This window comes from Acipenser ruthenus, chromosome 37 (assembly GCF_902713425.1).
Source record: "Acipenser ruthenus chromosome 37, fAciRut3.2 maternal haplotype, whole genome shotgun sequence".
Lineage (NCBI taxonomy): Eukaryota > Metazoa > Chordata > Actinopteri > Acipenseriformes > Acipenseridae > Acipenser > Acipenser ruthenus.
In genome coordinates, this window is record NC_081225.1 from 8,896,403 (window position 1) to 8,913,091 (window position 16,689).

At 37.1% G+C, this 16,689-nt stretch overlaps 1 protein-coding gene across 1 annotated transcript; it reads left to right on the forward strand.

Moving 5' to 3' along the window:
• The first annotated feature begins 13,790 nt into the window (after nt 1–13,790).
• Nucleotides 13,791–15,985, forward strand: LOC117397975 (homeobox protein Nkx-3.1). The gene is made up of 2 exons (XM_033996965.3): nt 13,791–14,223; nt 14,771–15,985. The coding sequence occupies exons 1-2, from the start codon at nt 13,926–13,928 to the stop codon at nt 15,169–15,171; spliced, it is 699 nt and encodes a 232-aa protein (XP_033852856.3). The 5' UTR covers nt 13,791–13,925; the 3' UTR covers nt 15,172–15,985.
• Nucleotides 15,986–16,689: the final 704 nt, after the last annotated feature.

Genomic DNA, 16,689 nt, shown 5'->3' on the forward strand with positions numbered 1-16,689 from the left:
TTAACTTCATGGTTCACTGTTCAAATGCGCTCATTCAATAAGTGTTAAGAAAGAAAACCTTTAAATTAAACAGATTTATAAGTGAACACTATAGCCGTGGGATATTAAAGCATATACAGCCTAAACCAATTGGTACAAGTTTGCAATTTTTGGCTGGGGATTGTGTTTAATTATCACATCACGGTATAATTATGTTAAATACACAGTGAGTTGACAGGTAGCTTTGATTTGTAAACTGGTTAGATGCCTGATTCTCCTGGTTTGCATTAACGCTTCACTGGCGTTCTACAGGTCTGTTGATGCGCTTGGTTTAATTTGCAAGCTCAAATGTAATGGATAAAGCCAACATTACATATTTGAACGAAAAAAAATACAACTTTGTCTGACAATCATTGCTGTTCGAACGTGTTAAACACAGCTGGGCAAAGGGTTTGCATCACCCTAGAATTTTAGGATTGACACAGAATTAAAAAAAAACATATCGCAAAAGTCTACCGGAATCCAGAACAGTGCAGTATTTCATGTTAGATTTAGAAATCAATCACATTTTAAAATTTCCCAGTTGTTAGTTATGGGGACACAAACTACCAAAGCGGTGTGTAATTCAATATGTTCACGTAACATTATTCAGCAGGATATTGTCCTATATATATATTGTTAAAAAAAAAATAGCAGGAAAGCAATTGTTCGAAAATATATTTCCTTTGGGGCTCTTAAGGTTTTGTAAATGTAGGCTAAACGAACAGTGAGTCCTATCTAATACAACGATTAGGGGTCTATATACGATTATTCATGCGTTATAAAAACACATAGATCTGGACAGATAAAGAATGAGTAAAACACATCTTACTAATAATTACTAATTTAAAAACAACATATTGTCGTTATATCCTTGACTTCATCCTGTGGGCATATATATATATATATATATATATATATATATATATATATATATATATATATATATATATATATATATATATATATTCTTACGCACTGAACTACATATCGTATATAACGGGTTGCATTTAGAACACCCGTCCACAGGACCACCTCTAAAAAAACAATAACCCACAACAATAATTCAAGACTAATTTCTAATTAATAAAAGTACAACCGGCGCTATGCTTTAGTGCGAGAGGTCCCGGGTCGGCGCCCGCCCTCCGCCTGTGTGTGGCTTGCCTCGCTCTGCGTGATGCGCCTGCCTGCGTTAACCGAGATCGCTACAGTATTAGTGCATTTCCTTATTTCGTTTATCTGTATGTTTATATTGAAGCTTTCACGTGTTCACTAAGTTTAACCATGTAATGCTAAAATTTAAGTAACGAAATTAATTTGCAGTCAGTGTGATACCGCGAACAAAATGCGCTGAGCCGATAAAGAACCGTGCAGAACACGCGTGGTTGTATAGTTTAACACTGGAGTTCAAACAGAAGGCTCTTTTTCAATAGTTACCCCATTACCAGTCTTCAAGGTAATGTTGCATTTTGCCCCCTGAAAAAATAGCATTTTACTCTCCGTGTCAAAATTAGAGTGTACGTCACGCCCAGACCTAAATCCTTATCTGGAGGCTGATTAACAGGGTATATCAGGACTCTAGCCTCGGTGTGAAACACCTGTAAACACCACATGAAAACCAAACTGAAGGCTGTTGCATTGCCCCAGCAAATTTCACTTCTGAGTACAGCCTATAACTCAGGTGCATGGAGCCGATAAGCCTAAATAAACGCGGCGTCCTTAAATAATGCGGTATAGTAAAGTACGCTGTTGATGGGAAATCAAAAGCACACACGCGGGATAAAAGCGTGTCTGAAAATGTAGCAAACGTGTGAAGCAAAGGCGACGTGCGCTTCCTGTTAGCAATGTCACATTTTGAGAGCAGGATACGCAGATCGCCTACTTTAAACACCACGAATAAAAACACCTTAACAGGGCACACACAGTTCAGATAAGGACAACAAATGTAATTGTATATAAATAACGAGCGGCGACAGAATTATTATTTTTTTTAATACATGAAGGACTCTAAGGAATGCAAACGATACTATAGGCTAATAAATACCAATGATAGTTAGTAGACGTTTTTATATTTATAATGTATAATAGCGAAGAGGGCTGTTTTCAGACGATAGGCTTTTTTCCCCCCCACAATACGGCAGACTGGTTTCTGCCCCAGATAAACTAACAGAAAGCAGCTTCTGTGCATGCTACAACAAATAAATAAAAAGTAAACCAAACAAAACAAAAATCGAATTGTGCCTGCAATCACCATTCGGTAATTTCGAGTTCACCTATTATCAATTGTCCAGTTTAAGCCTACATGTTATAGCGTCTAAAGGGACATGCTAAAGCACAGTAATATCCGTAGGCTTTAATTTTACTAATGTTGGTTTGTGTATTTTCTCTTTAGCAAATTCGGATGTTGAAATTTAAATGCACAATTATGATACAAAATACAAATACAAAGGCATTTACATATCCATGTGTATCATTATATATATTACTTATATAGGAAAAAAATATTTTGCTACCAACATTAGTTTTGAATTTCACAATGAAGATTAATAACTACTTTAAAAAGAAACAAAACACATCGTGTCTATTGAAATGGGTCGTTTTCCTATAATCAATCAAGCTGGTGTCAAACAACTCAGCTATGAATGGAGTTAGCAGTAAATCCGAACACCGCGGTGCGATTGTAGATCGCAAGTCCTTTTAAAAGGATTTTGAAAGTAAAGATGATATTTAGATAAATCTGACATTGCATGTCGATATAAAGGTCAGAATATGATGTTTATAATCCAATAAGCGGGGACACCCGTTAACCTGAATGGTGCGGCTGTAAAACTGACACACAACGGAAATGCATGTCGAGATGTAACTAAAGAAAGGATAGAGAAGGTGTTTGCATAACACGTGTGTGCCGCTCAGCGGTATGGAGCAAACACCAATTATGACAACTGAACACATAAAGAATTTCAATCCAACTGATAAATGAACTTTGTTCTCTTTTAAACAGGGGTTGCAGTGTATATATAAAACATAGGCCAATTGTGTATGCCGATAAACAGTTCTGCCAATTCGATACGAAAAAAAAAAAATGGAGACTTTAATTTTGGCAAAATTAATACAAGGTAGATAATCTAACTGATATATGGTACATAGCAAAATATATAGTATACCCTGATATTGATGTGATACAGCCACCTGAAATCTCTTTATAATTTCTAGTAGATCCTGCATATTGATGACATGCAGCGACCTGAAATGTATTTGTATATAAAACAAAGAACCACTAATCAGATGTCTGTATTCAGCTACATTCCCCACTATATAGGCACTTATATTTGAGCTGTCATAGGGTCCGTAGATTCTACAGTATGCTTATCCAGTCTTAGTCTAATTACATACAGTAATTTAGCTGTCCGCATGCTGGATTTATAGACTTGATGAATTACAGACAGCATTAAAAGTCATCACCTGATATCAAACCAAATCGGACAAATCGTCTCTTTTGATAGCAACCTGCAGGCATACAAACACCATTCATAAGGTTGAACCTGATCACTTCTAAAATATTTACATAGAGACAGACAGCTTAGCTGGGATCTGACAAAACCAAATCTGTTCTTGCAGCCTCTTTAATCCCACACATCTCAAATCCTTCACTTAAACATGTGTAACCCACACAGCATTAATACTGGATCAGTCAATTCAATTAAATAAAATAAACCAAGAGACCTACAGACTGTAGTGCTGGAACAGAGTTTTTCAATTCCTCCTCCAGATGCTACAGATTAGCTTTATCTTCAGTGTCTCTTTCACACACTGCGAGTTAACATCTGATTACCCAGTTAACATCTCAGACCCTTCACCTGGGATGAGCCTCTGGGCAACGAGATCCATTGAAACAACCCCAACACAATTAGTGGACGGGCTGATTGCATTGTTCCTAGTTGCTCAGGATGCTACAGAGCCAGACACAGTGGAGACCAGGCCACTTGAATGCTGCAGATTATCTATCCCTGTTGGTAGTGGCTCCAGTCACCCTTATGAGATTTAGTGTGGCATGCCGAACACAAGGTAGAGAAGTAACACCAGAGAAACTTGCCGAAACTTGCCACACTATTCACTTGGTTAATCTGCGTTGAAAGGTGAATTACAGAGGAAGAAGTAATTTTTCTGTAGTACAGCGAGATCTCTCGATTTAGGACAGTCAATGGAACAACTAAATGTGGCTTTAATGAGCGTTTTGTTCTTACTAATGGGGTGGTCTCACTACTGAAGGTACATTCCATTCCTGGTAACAAGTTAATAAATTAAAGTTATTTGTTTGATACATTTATTTAATTGGCTACCACTTTAACCATGTTCTTCATATTATTTATTTGAGTTTTCTTTTATGCAAACTGTTCAGATTTGTATTTGTATTTTATAAAACTAATATACTGAAGCATTGCTATATTGTTAACTAGTGGGGTCATATTTACTGCATCAAGCTAAACATGATATATGCAATGACTTCACATTGCTTTTTTCTCACCAGGTCACACACGCGAGCAGAATTTAGCAATGATACTTCAGATATGAAAGCCAATGGGTTTTTACAGGAGGACAGCATTTGGGATCATCAGTCACTTATGCCAAAACAAAAACTACACAAAGCCACGTAAGCAGAATTTTAAACAGAATAATCGGAAGATGATACAGACTCCCTGAGGCCTCAATAGCTAGACTACTCTTAACTAGTCAGACTTGGGACTTCTACAGCAATTTCTAACTTCTGAAATCACATCCAAAATAAACGACTTTCTTTCTGCATTTGGCATTTGAAAGATTGTTCATCCCCACCCAAAACTAATCCTTCTTCTAAATAGAAGCATTGTGAGTCATGAATCCTGTCAATTAAAACATGGTTTAAACATTTTTGTAAGATATATCTATAAGCTAGGCACCCATTTGTCTTGTGATATGCATATGCATGTTGCTAAAAGAGGTCCAAAGTTGTACCACATCCAAAAAAGAGTAACGTCATTTTGATTACCTGCAAGTTTTATCTTTCACCATTTGAGCAAACTAAAACCCAAACTAGAAATGTCTTGTTTAGGGTGGTAACCAATTATAATTGTATTTCTCACTTTTCATTTAGAATATCATATAAACCTCAAAAGAGCAAGAATGGTTAAAACAGTTCAAACCCCAACAGAAACATTTCAATGTCATAAGTTTGTCTCGTTGGTCACAAATGCAAATGACTTTACTAAATATATGGATCACCCAGTGTGCTTCCCACAGTGAAATTAAATATAAATCAATCAAAGTGTCCAGGCTGGCAGAAGATTGCATTATGAATCCCAGAGCCAGATTGCCCAGTTACTGAGCATTCATTTAGCCAAGCCCCAAAACCACTGGAAACAGGGTCCGGGCCAAGTTGAACAAGAACAAAAAGTTTGATTAACTCCAACAAAATGGGTGTACGTTCCAATGTCTGTCCCAGTTCTGGTTGAAATGGGACTGTTCTGTTTACTGCGACCAGTGTAAGTAATACACCTCTGAGAGTAGCACCCCACATGCGATATACACCATGAGAAGGGAGTCCAGGGCGCGGTTCATGGGTGAAGCACATATCCAACAATGAGAAAAGACACAGAAACAGCCAAGAACTTTCCAGTGATTGAAGGTCCTCAACTAGTAGCTTTGTCGATTCCTTTTCTTCCCACCAGTGTTTTTTTTGCTGTTGCCACATTTACAATCTAAACCTGATTTACTAGTACCTCCAGCCAAGAGCAAGTGACTGACAGCAGATAACATACAGTGTATTTACTTCTCACTTCAAGCCATTTGAACTCCTCAAAATTCCAGAACCACTCTTCAAAACTATTGGCTGCTTTTTTTTTTTTTTTTTTTTTTTACAGACATCTTGTGGGAAGTTTTATAGAGATTACAATCGAGATTGCTTGTACTGCTCCCTCCATAGGAACATGCAAGGTATCTGTCTACCGTTAAAGCACTTCACTCATCTGGGATGTAATGGAGCATAAGGTCTGCTAACTATAAACACGTCCTTGAGAACTTGAGCAAAAAAGTGAATTGTAGCTCATCAGCATTCTGGTAAAACAAGATTATTTCTTATAAACACACAGCTGTGTGCTGGCAAACTCCACTCGGTCCTGTTTTTTGCTTATGTTTAAAAAAAAAAAAAAAAAAAAAAAGGACCCAAGCTTTGAAGAACAAGTTTTGGTATGCTAGCATTGATGGCATGTTTTATTTATTTATTTGCATGAAATGTATCCAACTAAAAAGCAAAATTGTGTGAAATAAAAAACAAAACTTCACCCAGGAAACCATGAAAAGGTCTTCTATATATTTGATGAAAGATTCAGCCGTAAATTGGTGACAATGACATGGTAATGTAGTAACCTGACACTAGAGGGAGACATTTCATTCATCTTTATTTATTCCATACAAACGGTGAAGCATAGTGAACATTGCTATCTCCCCCCCCCCCCCCCCCAGCAGTTTCCAAGACCAGTAAAGGGCCAGAAGACAAAAGCATCCCACCATTCTCAAGAACACATTGGATATTGCTATTATAACTGTGAGAAACCTCAGCGATCAGATTACTGGTGATATTTTGCACTTGGTTTCCTTTGAGTGTGTTTAATAGCACTTTACGAGGTTACAGTATTGGGTTGCAGCTTGTTATTCAGTACATTAACCCTGTATTGTACAGACAAAAGGGTTGGCAAGAATGAATTCTGGTTACAGTACAGTATGTTGCTCTTTTTAATTATTATTATTTTCTGTCTGTCCTGATTTTCAGTTTTAAATGTTTTTCAATCCCATTTTTCATTACAAACTGCTTTAAACCATGAGATACATTGTAGCTGAATCTAAACTGCCTGTGGTTTGTGTACATCAAGAAATTAATGGTAGGAAGAGCCACACGGTGCAGTCTGTGTGATGTAATGGACAATCAAGTCACAATGCACCATCTGGTGGACAAATTCAGTATAACAACATTAACAATTATGCAGTGCTAAATGGGTTAAAAAAACAGGCTGGTCCATGGTATTGGCCTATACATATTATTTACTTTTAGAAAGCACTAAGCAAATAAACAACATGTATTTATTTCCCTTTTCCTCCAAGGTTTAACACTGAGGGAATGACAAAACTATTAGTGATAGTGAACTGAACTAAAGCAGGCATGTTGTTGAAATACAGCACCCTACTTTCAGATAAGTTGTTTTTACAACAGAACACTTATTTAATTTAGATTGCCCAGATACCCTCCTCTGTGTAAGTGAAGAAATGAAAACGGTCGTACAGCCTGGCTGCAATTGAATTACACCTATCATAGGATAAGATATAGACGCTTTCAGGGATGCATTTGGCAAATCTGATAAACCACAAGCACCCACCATTACGCACTTCAGTTTTAATGATAGCCTCTTGAAACTCTTTTAAAAACACACAATAACATGATTTGTTATTTGGCCAATGCAAAACAGAGCAGGCAATGGGGAATATTTTCATGAATTTCTCTCCACAGCTATAACCGAAAGTTTGGATCACCTAGAATTTTAGGACTGAGACAATAAAATAAAATAAAATAAAGAAAAAATATGAACATAATCTTTTGTTTAACATCATGTAATCAAAAGAAACTACTAAATGATATTGCAGAAGTCTACCGGAAGCCATACTAGTAGTACAGTATTTCATGTCAGATTTCAAAATGTCACTTCTCATTTGTCAGTTTTTCTTTAAATATATGGAAAACTACAAAGCTGTATGTAATTCAATGTGTTAACATAACATTATTAAGCAGGTTTCATTTGACTTCATGATTTTTAAGAAGGAAGGGCATGTTCAGCTTTTAATAACTTCCCCCATAAAGCTCACAGTCATCAGTAATGTTATGCAGTGATGGAAACAAGACTCCCATTGCATAGCAGTTGCATCCATTCCAGGTTTTAACATGTGTTTCATTAGCCTTGTTGTATCATTAATAAGCTCAGGTGTGTCTTATTTATCTCATAGTAAAACCAGGAATGGATCAAAGTGCTATGCAATTAGTTCCGTCGCTAGTAAGAGCTGTTGATAACAGACAAGCCACAAGCAAAGTCCAGACAGCAAATGATTGTGGGAAGATATTCAACTTGGTTTTCAGCTGAAATGTGTTCCTGTTCCCCATGGAATCCAGCCTCTTGTGAAGTAGAGTGCTTTTACACAGGATGACAGGCGAGTGAATTGGAATCAGGTTAAAGTGCAGAGTGTTCTATACTTCTAAAGTGCTTGAAAACAGTTCTGTAGCACGGTCTCTTTACCGCTATCATTCTTCTACTGCAGAGAAAGAGAAAAGCCAAAGAGTCTACTTGTGACTTCATTCTAGTACACTTAAAGTCTTCACTTAAATTCTCAACTTGTCGTTACTTCAGATCCCAGTAATTGGAACCGAATGTAGTGCTACTGACCCACTGCAGTGGAAATGTTCTATCAGACATTAGATACATAGCAATAATCACACTAATACATGTGTAGATTATTCACAATAGCTTTTAAATACAACTAAAAACATGCATGTGCTAGTAATATAATATATACGCGAGGCGTGAGGCACCAGGGCGATTCATCGATTAATGGGTGTTTAATTGAGGCTCACCAAATGAGTTATGGCGATTCCAAATTAAAGTGTGATACTATGTAACCACAAGAGGGCGCATTACACCACTTTTACCACATCTACAAAAATACCTTATTGTCTTTCTTCGGCATTCCCAGTAGAATGGCTATTCTTATAAAGAAATATATATGTTAAAAGGCATTTAAGCAAACTGAATTAAGGCTCCATATCCTTGGTTAACTCTTCCAGTCCTTCTCCTAGCTCCCCGTACGTTAACACATGCAGTTGGAAATCACGCTGGAACCTCGTGGGACTCTAACCCTAACCCTACCCCTAACCTTAACCCTACCCAGTCTGAGGTCGTGTAGAAATATGTGTACAAAATCTTTTTTTTTGTCCTGTTCTCCTGTATACTCAATAAAGGAGTTTGAATTATACAAACTTCATTTTGACCAAAAATAATTCAGGACTGAAAGGGTTAAAAGTTCACCTATTACTACATTGTAGTGTGTTTAATCAGTTTATTACGCAGTTACAGTCACATATTCAAAGACGGAACAACGTATGTCTCTTAAGAAGATAAGGAATTCCACGATTCAAGCCACACTACTAGTAACTTTTGTTGGTTAAGAATTTTACAATTGAAGGGGTCTGTTTTAACGATCTGAACACTGGGGTATCAGCTATTAGCATTGCTGCAAACTATTCAAAATACAACAAAAAAAGGCTTTGCAGAAAAACATGTTTATTACGTCTAAGGTGAGGCTATTAAGATGTGCCACTGCTTAGATCATTAAAACAGAACTCAGTGTGTTTATTCAAAAATACACTTTGCATTCCAAGTAAACTCTCGTCTGAAGGACAGTCTTTAAATAACCGATGAGCTGAAATACTTCATTGAATTCTGTTTTGTTTGCTAGATGATAAACTGAGCTCTGAAACGCAAGTAGGCTCCGAACCATCAGCGAAACAGCCAGGATACATTTAGTTAAAAAAAAACAAAAAAACACAGAGTTTAAGACATATGTCTTCCTGGATCAAAAGGTCAAACCCTACTTCAACAACCGGTGTTGGGTTATGCTGCTACAGTAATATGGTATACACGTGGTCTCTGGACAAACTGCCCTCTCAACTGATAATATCATTTCAAACTACCCGATTCAAAAAGTACTACATTATTTGAGAATAAAGTACAGGCATGGAAAGAAGACTCCCATTGCATAGCAGTTTGCTCCATTGCTGGTTTTACTATGAGTTTAAGAAGACACACCTGAGCTGGTTGACTATACACTGTGGCTAATCAAGCTGGTATTAAAACCTGGAATGGGTGAATCTGTTATGCCATAGAAGTCATATTGGACAAACTTAGAATAATAGAATGCAGCTGCGTACCAGATGTAAAGCCAATATCTCAAAGTGGTTTTAGTAATCCTGAAACCAGAAAGTCACATAAACACAATGGCAGCCTTATAAAGTCACAGGTGAAAGTGAAGTTGACCATTACATTTTGCCCATGGAGTTTCCATACAGTTGAGAATATAAGGTTGGTATCTCAAACAGTCTGAGATACGAGCCCACACAGGATTTAAAAAACATAAGCTACAGGAATCCTTAAATATGATATATAAAGCTTCTGTTTTTCAGTTTATTAATATTACATTTTTCATTGTTTTTCAAAATGCGCTGGCATTTTGCAGATGAGAAAATTAAAGTTTTAAATGGCGTGAAACCAATATTAATATAAAAACTTCCCTCGTTTAGGTCCAGCACAGTATATTACTGAAGTGACCAGGTAAAGGAGCTTTAACAATCAGGACCCTTCTAAATCTACTCTGACTTGACTGCACCTTCACACATGAAGAAGTCAACACTCAAGCGTGTTTAATAATTAAAAATGTAACAAAAAAAAATAATCTTGATTAAAAAATCTGGATCACTTTTATCCAAGTTTTTTAAAGCTGGCCCCTGGGCAGTTACATAACATAGTTTATTGAAGGTAGTTATTAATCCCAGGACTGGCTGCACGGCTAGTGTGAGTTTTAAAGACGTTTAGAAAAAATGTTTACAGGGGAGCAAAGAATGTATTTGTTTCCTCCGAAGCACTATGCGTCATCCTAATTGAGACACTGCGATAGTGTTGTTGTGATGATCCATCCGATTTTCCACTGAACACAACTTTCCCTGGCCTGTCTAAGGAGGTCAATTCTTAACTCCAAACAAACAAACAGTTCACAATGTGTGTTACAGGTGAGGCTTCCCTGCTAATCTATTCAACATATTGCACAGGAGGCGCTCCCTCCCCATGGCCACCCAGCATGAACTACAGGAAGTCATGTTGAATAACTTCATTCACTCCCCAGAACATGGGTCTGACACGGAGGGCAGCCCTGAAAATACTACATGGATCCTATTCCCTAATAAATCTGTCACAAGGGGTTAGATAAGGAGTGCAGGAGATGCAACCAGCTCAGCGATGTGCAATACAGTTATCTGTGCATATCGTCTTATCTGTGGAACTGAAGATGAAAAGCATGCCTTTTTGGGAGGTCTGCCTAGAAGTGATTGCATTTCATTCATACCGCTGTGCATGATCTGCAATAAACAGCCTTAATTCACAGTGTGTTTAACAGGAAGGAGCGGTTTGGGAAACGTACTGCAGATCTGCAAAAATCTCACAGTAGGAAAGACTGGAGAATTAGCCCACTGCACCAACTATCACAACATCATTCTTTAGGGTATATGATTTAACAGCTATTAAATAATCCCACTGCTACTTATGTGTAGATTCAACCTATATGGCAACCGTGCGGTACATCCAGTGGTAGCTGGCATGTTAAAACCAGTGTATTAAGCTAGCTTCATTGTTTATTATTTATTCCAAATCACTTCGGCAGCTCTCTTGGGGTAGTGTTCCTCATGCAGCTCCCCGTCCCTTAGCGCCCATCTGTCAAATCAACCAAATGGCACCGCTATTAGTGGAGGATCAACAAGGTTATGGGTTCAAATCTTTATCAGGGTTAACTCTGCCAGACTCAAGTCAAAAAGTCTGTTGTAGATAAAATGTAGTTAGAAAAAAAAAAACTAAAAAGGTATTGATTGGGTAATGTAGACCTTATCATATATGCTGTTACAAAACAAAATGATGTGGTACACTTGCAATGTAACCCTAATACGATGCTGCTGAGTTATGTCTGATAAACTTTGTAAAGTTACATTTTTTGCATTCTTTCCCTTGAATTGCAGGTCGACCAACATGAACACTGAAACGAAAACAAATAACCTTGATACTCTGCAATGATAAAGAAATACTAAATTAATGAAATGATAAATGTTGTGATTGGCCAAGTGTTTTTAAATGTCTTCAGTGTAATAATGGACTTGAATTTGTACTTATCCATAAATAGTAAATTAATTTTAAAAAAATGCAATTTTACTTTATTTAATAATGAATAATTCTACAATAAACTCGATTGACACCCATGAACTTCAGTATGTATTCATCAAAAGCCATGTATTTATTCAACAGAAAAAAACAACTATGACTAATATGTGGCATATTAACCTATTCAAATGTCTAATAAATCTACAAAATATATATGAAAAAAAGAATACAGTTTATTGTGTTTTATTATTTACAGATAATATTTAGCTTTTCTCCACATGTCACTACTAAATCATATTGCTTCCCCTTTACTATATTTTGTCCAGAGCGTTCTCGTGTGTGTTTTTTCCATGTTTTATCAGATCCATTATCCCACCTGCACGTCTTTCAGCACATGAGGACAAAGTGCGCGGCACTTAAACTCGAGACGTGTATTCAAAATATCACTGGTGTACACAGAGAAAACAAAGATACTGACAAAGATAGCAATGACAGGGAGAAGGTTCCAAGCTGAACTGACTTTATAATGAGTTTTTTAAGGCAGAAAATGAGAAACGGTTCAATGTAATTGCAATTTTGAAACTATATTAAGATATTTATAAACAAATACACAGTTGTTTGTTAAAATAATACATATAATACAATAAGACGTGCCGAGCACAGGCCTTAACACAGCATTGCGAGTGAACGTTTACAAATGCGCATATTGTTATATTGTGGTTTTATAACATGCGGTCAGTTTAAAATACATATGAATTCAAGTTACAGGAAATCTTTAAACTTGTTGTATCAGTAAACATCACCCAGCTCCTCTTACAGTAGCTCGCGAGGTCCCGGACACGTGGATAAGTTAACCATGCAATTTATCTGCGGTGATAATAATCACCGGTGGAATCTGAATTAGCGTGTAAGCTAATCGATGCCCACTTACAGGCTCACTGGACTTAAAGTGACACTACACACACACACACACACACACACACACACACACACACACACACACACACACACACACACACACACACACACACAAAGGTTCTTGCTGTTAAGATAAAACACGTCCATCGATTACAGCCCCCGTTAACCAGGAGTTAACTACCTTGTCCTTTCTCGTCTTTCTTCAAACCATTTTCTTAATTATTATTATTATTATTATTATTATTATTATTATTATTATTATTATTATTATTATTATTATATACAGACACACACACACACACACACACACACACACACACACACACACACACACACACACACTATTATTTATTTCTTAGCAGACGCCCTTATCCAGAGCGACTTACAATTGTTACAAGATATCACAGTACAAAGTATCGCATTATAAAACAGCTCATTACAGGTTATCGCGTAATAAAATAGCACATTACAGAACATCATAATACAAACTATATAGACAGATACAGAAAAGGTGCACCTTTTTGCACACATTGCAACTGTACGAAAATAAATCACATTTATTATAAGTAATTCGATTGGCATTTGCTATATATTTGCAACTAAATTGAATGACTACAGTTTAATCTTTTTATCTTTTAATTAATTAAATACCGTCACTACTATAAACTAGGCGAAATAAACAATTCCAGTATATAAACTATTTAAATGCTTGTTTACTGTGTTTCTGTCTTCCAGTTCTGTGCGGGACGTTTAACTACATTGAGTGCTGTAGAGGGCCAAAGACAGCCAATCAGAAGCGGTGTATCTCCGCGTCCAATAGGAAGGAAGAAGCTGGTCTGTAAGTAGTGTATAAAGTAAGGTGAAGCTAGAATTAAAAAGAAAAAGTTTAGACACTCAAAGTCTTTGGGGGAAATAAATAGAAGCGTGCTTTTTTATCCGGGAGACATTGGTTTCTGTGTGGAGAAGACTAAATCGAGGAAACGTTTGTCAGAAAATATGTCATCTTTTGTCAGACCTTTGACGTCTTTTCTCATCCAAGACATTTTGGCAAACAGGGAAGACGATACGTTTTTCCCACAAACCTGCAGCAACCGGGTCGAAGAATTCTCTACTAGAGAAGAGCGCTCTGCCGCTGTAGGCGCAAAGTTACCTTTTGGGGAGTTTGAGCTGAGTGGGGAAAACGCAAAAAAAGAAGTGGCAGAAATTGTCCAGGATTTTAGCAATGTTATAAAAACCGACTCGCAAGAAGTGGGACTAACAACAGCTGGCGTGTCACCGCCTCACGGAGAGAAAGGTAAGATACACTTAACTGTTCTGAATGAAACTGTGTTTTAGGCTTGGGTCGTGTTCATGACTAAATACAGAAACAGCATGCACTTATTTTAAATAAATAAATAAATACATAAATACATAAATAAATAACATGATTTGGGGTCTTTAATATGTTAAACAAGAAAGTCTGCAGTTTGTTATACTTTATCCTATACCAGGTTCTAAATTGGAGGTTATTTTTGTTAATTTGGATACTAATGCCCGTTGAAATAATAAACGGTGTATTACATAGCTTTCTAATTTAAGATATTTACGCTAGTTTACCTTGCAGTAAGCAAAGGACTTTGAAATGTTACACAATAATCAATACCTTTTATTTTATAGGTTAGCTTCATTAATTTTGTGTTCTATGGTTTTAAACGCATTTAACTATGTAATAATGATTAGTGTACATCTACATATTATTATTATTATTATTATTATTATTATTATTATTATTATTATTATTATTATTATTATTATTATTATTATTAGACTCTCTGATACATGGCGTTGGTTTCTTCTCACAGAATGGAGCAGATCGTCCTGTCCCACTACATCAGACCACGCAAGCCAAGGAGTGTCCGCCAAACAGAAGCGCTCGAGGGCCGCCTTCACTCACCTGCAGGTGCTAGAGCTTGAGAAGAAGTTCAGCCACCAGAAGTACCTGTCGGCCCCGGAACGAGCCCACTTAGCACACAGCCTCAAACTAACCGAGACCCAGGTCAAGATCTGGTTCCAGAACAGAAGGTACAAAACCAAGCGGAAGCTGCTGACTGCCGAGTACGGTATGGACCCCCTCCAAAAGCAATCACCGTTCCTGCCCACAGAAGATCTGATCAGAGCGTCCCTGCTGAAATCCATGTACAAAGCCTACCATTATCATCCATACCTCTACGGAATGAATGCCTGGAGCCGTGCCGCGTGGTGAAATCGCTGTCCAGTCGAACATTTATTTAATGAATGAATACAAGTAGTAATTTATACCAATTCAAACAGGCGTTGTTGCTCTTTAAATGTATTGTCAATTATATTGTCGGTTTAACAGATCCACATGCATGCATTCCCCTATAGAATAAGGTTTTAGTTTTTCAAAAGACTGTTTTAAATTTATCTGGTATGAGCCTGCAACCCATTGTTTGCACTTGCATTAAGGTTTGGATAATACGTTCTTTAACTTTTGCATTTTAAGGAAGCAGTCGTTTTAACAACATCATTTCTAATATGTAATGCTATTTATGTTCTGCACAACCGTACATGTAACTGCTACACAATGAGTTAAATGTATTTATTTAAGCAATAATTGACCAAAAGCTGTTATACAGATTTGGAAGAAGACAAATATTTGACATTGACTTTTCTAAATTAGAAATATTTATCAAGCTGGGGGTTTGTTTTAAAAACCAATATTTAATGTTTATTTTTATTTTGATCTTTTCAACTTGCAAGCTGTATTATCTGCTATGGATTAGCTGTACACACACATGTGGGGTTTTTTTTTTCACTAAATCGGCCGCTATTGAATACTAGTGTTGGACCAAAGTATTATTTGTTCATCCTGCTTGTAACACTTGTAACACATTTGTTCATGGCTAAATCCGGGCCATTTTCGTGTACAAAATATAGCGAAAGTCGTCTATCACATGCTGTGTCTTCTAAGCTTAAAATTAGGAATTGCACGTGTTTTGTACAAACTCTTTGTAATATAATTTTTTTTTTTAAGTGTGTGTGAGTGATATGTGTCTACTGTCATTTTTATATTTTTTTAAAATAAATAAATCAACCTTTTAATTCTAATTGATTTATCAAAGGCATTTGTTCCTGGTGAATATGCTCCTAATGATTCATGGTGTGTGCTTTGTGAGGTCTGCCCAGAGGACAAATTCAAAGAAACAAAGTCGACAAACACCACAACACAACTGCAGCCACTCCTTGACGACACTCCTCGATCAGGATGAAACTAAAACACGCTCGTTTCTAGACTTTCCAGTTAAGGCCCTTTCGATGACGCTGATAAAATGACCATGCGTCTCATTAACTGAACTGACATACGATTAAACGTTCTCGCTTTTGGAACTCCTAGGTTGTTTCCTGGTGTATGGTCTTGTAATGCGTACCAACACCTCTAGGCGGCAGCAGTGGAACGATCTATTATTATTATTATTTGTTTATTTAGCAGACGCCTTTATCCAAGGCGACTTACAGAGACTAGGGTGTGTGAACTATGCATCAGCTGCAGAGTCACTTACAACTACGTCTCACCCGAAAGACGGAGCACAAGGAGGTTAAGTGACTTGCTCAGGGTCACACAATGAGTCAGTGGCGGAGGTGGGATTTGAACCGGGGACCTCCTGGTTACAAGCCCTTTTCTTTAACCACTGGACCACACTGCCTCCTAATCTAGTTCAGGGGTCTCCAACCCTGGTCCTGGAGAGCCCCTATCCAGCAG

What these genes read in the sequence shown, in the direction of transcription:
- LOC117397975 (XM_033996965.3), top strand. Translation starts at nt 13,926, where the DNA reads ATGTCATCTTTTGTCAGACCTTTGACGTCTTTTCTCATCCAAGACATT. An exon ending in ACCGCCTCACGGAGAGAAAG is followed by an intron (nt 14,224 to 14,770) that starts GTAAGATACACT and finishes TTCTTCTCACAG; the next exon opens with AATGGAGCAGATCGTCCTGT.